At 34.5% G+C, this 3,945-nt stretch overlaps 1 protein-coding gene across 1 annotated transcript in view; it reads right to left on the reverse strand.

The window, feature by feature from the left end:
- LOC105556477 (zinc finger BED domain-containing protein 4-like) overlaps nucleotides 1-702 on the reverse strand; it is a 1,529-nt gene extending 827 nt beyond the window's left edge. The window contains exon 1 of the mRNA XM_012003575.1: nucleotides 1-702. Within this exon, the coding sequence (XP_011858965.1) occupies nucleotides 1-32 (32 nt within the window). The 5' untranslated portion in view covers nucleotides 33-702.
- Between the last annotated feature and the right edge of the window lie 3,243 nt (nucleotides 703-3,945).

The following is a 3,945-nucleotide window of genomic DNA, read 5'->3' on the forward strand; positions in this document are numbered from 1 at the left end:
TTTTCATTATCCTCGGTAATTCTATTATTCATTTCAAGTAATTCATCAATGATCCACTGTTTAGCCTTATTTTCGTCTGACAAATACTTAGTTTTAAATCTTGGGTCTAATACTGTAGCTAATACAAAACATTTTCGATCTTTGATATTGAATCCTATAATACAAAATAGAATTGTTTATTTTAAAGAAAAAATATTGTAAACTTATTAAAAAATGAACATTATAATAATACCTATAGAACCAAAAAATCGTTCTTCTATCGCTTTCTTCAATTCTCCCTTCAACATCATTATTCCAGCATCCTTTTGTCGTTTTGAAATATATGAATGTAGAGTAACAGCTGCCGGAATAACGTATCTAATTGTCTCGCAATCAGAACTTGTTATTTTAGTCATTTCTTCAAATGGTTGGAGAACACGTATAACGTTTTCAACTATACTCCATTGAACAGCTGTAAGAGTTGGTATATCTTTTTCTGCAGCATATGCAGTTACTGCTTGTCTTTGTTCATGGAGTCTTGACAACATATAAAATGTGGAGTTCCACCGTGTTGTAACATCTTGGATTAATTTATGAATTGGCAACTTCAAACTTTCCTGAATGCTATTGAGTTTTGAGCAAGCGAGTGAAGAATGGCTAAAATGTCCAACAATTTTTCGACATTTTCCCAAAATTTCGACAAAATTTCGATTTTGCTTCCTCATAGAGGAAGCTTTGTTTTCGTGAAAAAAATTTTTTTCCAGTTTTCTTTAGCAATATGTTTAAAATGTTTTAAAACGTCTAAAAATCACATTTTTACAAAATGTCTGTGTGTGCGTGTGCGTGTGCGTGTGCGTGTGCGTGTGCGTGTGTGTATGTACGCATTTGAATGTCCGTGGTTGCTCTAACTTCCGTAAATTTTGAGATATCGGGCTTATTTTTTTTTAATGTCGAGAATCACTAAAGGAAGGTTGGTATTGATTTTTGTGATAATCGGTAAATGGGTTTCTTTTTTAAAAAATCTTGAATTTTTTGAGAAATGTCTGTGGTTGCTCTAACTTTTGCAAATTTTGAGATATTGGGCTATTTCTAATTTTATTATTCTTTCCAGTCTTTTCTACCCCTATTTCATATATAATTGATTAATATTCGGTTGATTAGTTTTTGAGTTATAGATGTTTGAAATTTCACGGAATCCGTAAATGAACACTTTTTCATTATACTGGGTGTTTCAAAAGTGATGCTATAAAATGTAATGGTGAAATGTATACATTAGTATAAGCAAAAAGTCCTAATAAACATAGGTAGAGGTCCCTCTTTTTCATTATACAGGGTGTTTCAGAAATGATGGTACACAATGTAATGAAGAAATGTACACACTTGTAGAAGCAAAAAGTTTCAATACACATAGGTAGAGGCGTACCTCTTGAATATAGCGATGACCGGTAAAAAGTTTTTAATTTTTAATTTTTTTTTAGAAATGTCTGTGGTTGCTGTAACTATCGCAAATTTCCTTTAATAATGATTTCCAAAAATTTCAAATGTCTATAACTCAAGAACTAATTAATCATATTTTAATGAATTATATATGAAATTTGTGAAAAACCTGAAAAACAATATATTAGGTATACAAATGAATAATCCAATTTTTTCAGCTACATTCAGGGTTTATTTTAAATGAAAGTAAATGAAATTGTTCAATCAAAGTATTCGCCGTTGCTTTCTATAACTTTAAGCCATCTTTCAGGCAACTGATGAATTCCATCTCGGAAAAATGTTACGTCTTTGGATACGATAAAGTCGTCAAGCCATTTTCGGATCTCATCCACTGTTTGGAAGTGCATATCGGACAAGGCGTGTTGCATCGACCGGAACAAGTGGTAATCGGATGGAGCAATATCTGGTGAATACGCCGGGTGCTGCAAGACGTCCCAGCCGAGACTCATTATGGTGTCTTTTGTATTGGAAGCAATGTGTGGCCTGGCGTTGTCATGCAACAATTTCACTGGACGTTCTCCTTTGCCAGTATACGGGCGTTTTCGTTCCAATTCTTGACTCAAGCAGATTAATTGACGTTGGTAGCAGTCCGCAGTAACTGTTTCACCCGGTTCCAACAACTCATATATAATAACCCACATAGCACGTAATATATCAGTAATATCACAGTAATATTACATTTCCAATGTAATATAACAATAAAATATATTGGAAATATTACTGTAATATTACTGATATATCGCAGTAATATTAAAATGTCCGCCCAATGTAATATTACCGAGATAATCGTAGTAATATTACTGTGATGTATCACGTAATATTACTGTAATATATCACTATAATATTACTGTAATATTGTAAATAAATAGATTAATGTAAACTCGGGCATGACGGCCATACAGAAAAGATGGCCAAAAGGTATATAATCTCTTCAATAATTGTTAAATAGTGCGTTTTTGTAGTCATTCTCGATGATTATCTTTGAGAATGACTACAAAAACGTACTATTTAACAATTATTGAAGAGATTATATAGCCTGTGACTAACTTTTCCGTATGGCCATCATACTCAGGTTTACCCTATGTTATTTTTGTTGTTAATATTGTTTTATTACAAACAATTGTTCTACAGAGAAAAGTGACCGCAGGTGTACACAATAAAAATATATATTAAGTACATAACATCAGTGATTTTTATCGACCATATCTGGCAATTAAAATTTTTATTGCGAAAAATATTACCCCAGCCAGGATTCGAACCTGGGACCTCCCTACAATCCGTGACGGGCGTCTTAGCCAGCTCGACCACTGAGGCTGTGATAATACTATTCGAAATAACATATATTACTTAAGATGTTGTTTACGCGTCTATTTCGACTTTTAAGAACAGAGCGTCGATACGGGTTGTCGACCATACACTGAACTGTCGATACGCGATTTTTTAATTTCCCTGTCCCCTCCCTCCCCCCGATCACCTTCCCCCTATTACGGAGGAACACCATTTTTCAGGTCGATGGTGTATAATCAATTAGTAAGAATACTCTTAAAAGTCGCCAGTATTTTGGCAATATTGCATACGATTGTACCTACCAAACAACTATATGCATAATAAATTAACTTTTATAACATTTTGTTTCGATAAATTTGTATACATATATTATAATGCAGAATGATATATACGTTTGAATAACATTAACGAGAAAGAAACTGGTTGTATTACAAATTACCCTTATAATATTTTATTCATACTTCAATGCGATATACAGTGTCGGATTCGATATGGACGACTCCAAAGATTATAGTAGATTAAACTGGTGTATTATTCTCCTACCACCAGAAAAACTTTTTCGGCACGGTGTCATATGTCGCGCGTTCTCTCGCTGCGCGCCGTTCACCCGCTCACCGCTCCCCGCTCGCCCCCGTCTCTCATCGATCGATGCGTGACTCCACCTCTCGCTATCGATTCTTAAGAGATGTCAACAAACACACCATTTTGCATGTCTGCCGAGTCCGGCCTTCCGCTCCTCCGTGCACTTATTGGCTCAGACGTTTTTCTTAATTAGGCGATAATAATTACGGATTTTGTAAAATGGTATATAACTTTTCTTCTCAGTTTAACCCAATCTACTATAATCTTTGGAGTCGTCCATATCGAATCCGACACCCTGTACATTGGAAAGTGCCAAATAGCAACGTGACATTAAATGACGTCTTCATTGCATCTTAATGACGTAATAAAACGTAATAAGACGTAATTAAAAATTCATTTGACATCTTGCGCTACTTTGGATCTGATATATTGCAGCAATATTGCTATTATATTACGGTGTAATATTTCTATGTATGATAATATATCAGTACCCAGATAACAATGTACTTCCACGGAACTAGTATGGTGAACGTATGTCATACTAAACGTATCAGTACCGTAGCTACCACGTACGTGCGTACTGTAGGCATACGTTATTAG

This window comes from Vollenhovia emeryi, unplaced genomic scaffold (assembly GCF_000949405.1).
Source record: "Vollenhovia emeryi isolate VEMERY1.0 unplaced genomic scaffold, V.emery_V1.0 DF939992.1, whole genome shotgun sequence".
In the NCBI taxonomy this organism is placed as follows: domain Eukaryota; kingdom Metazoa; phylum Arthropoda; class Insecta; order Hymenoptera; family Formicidae; genus Vollenhovia; species Vollenhovia emeryi.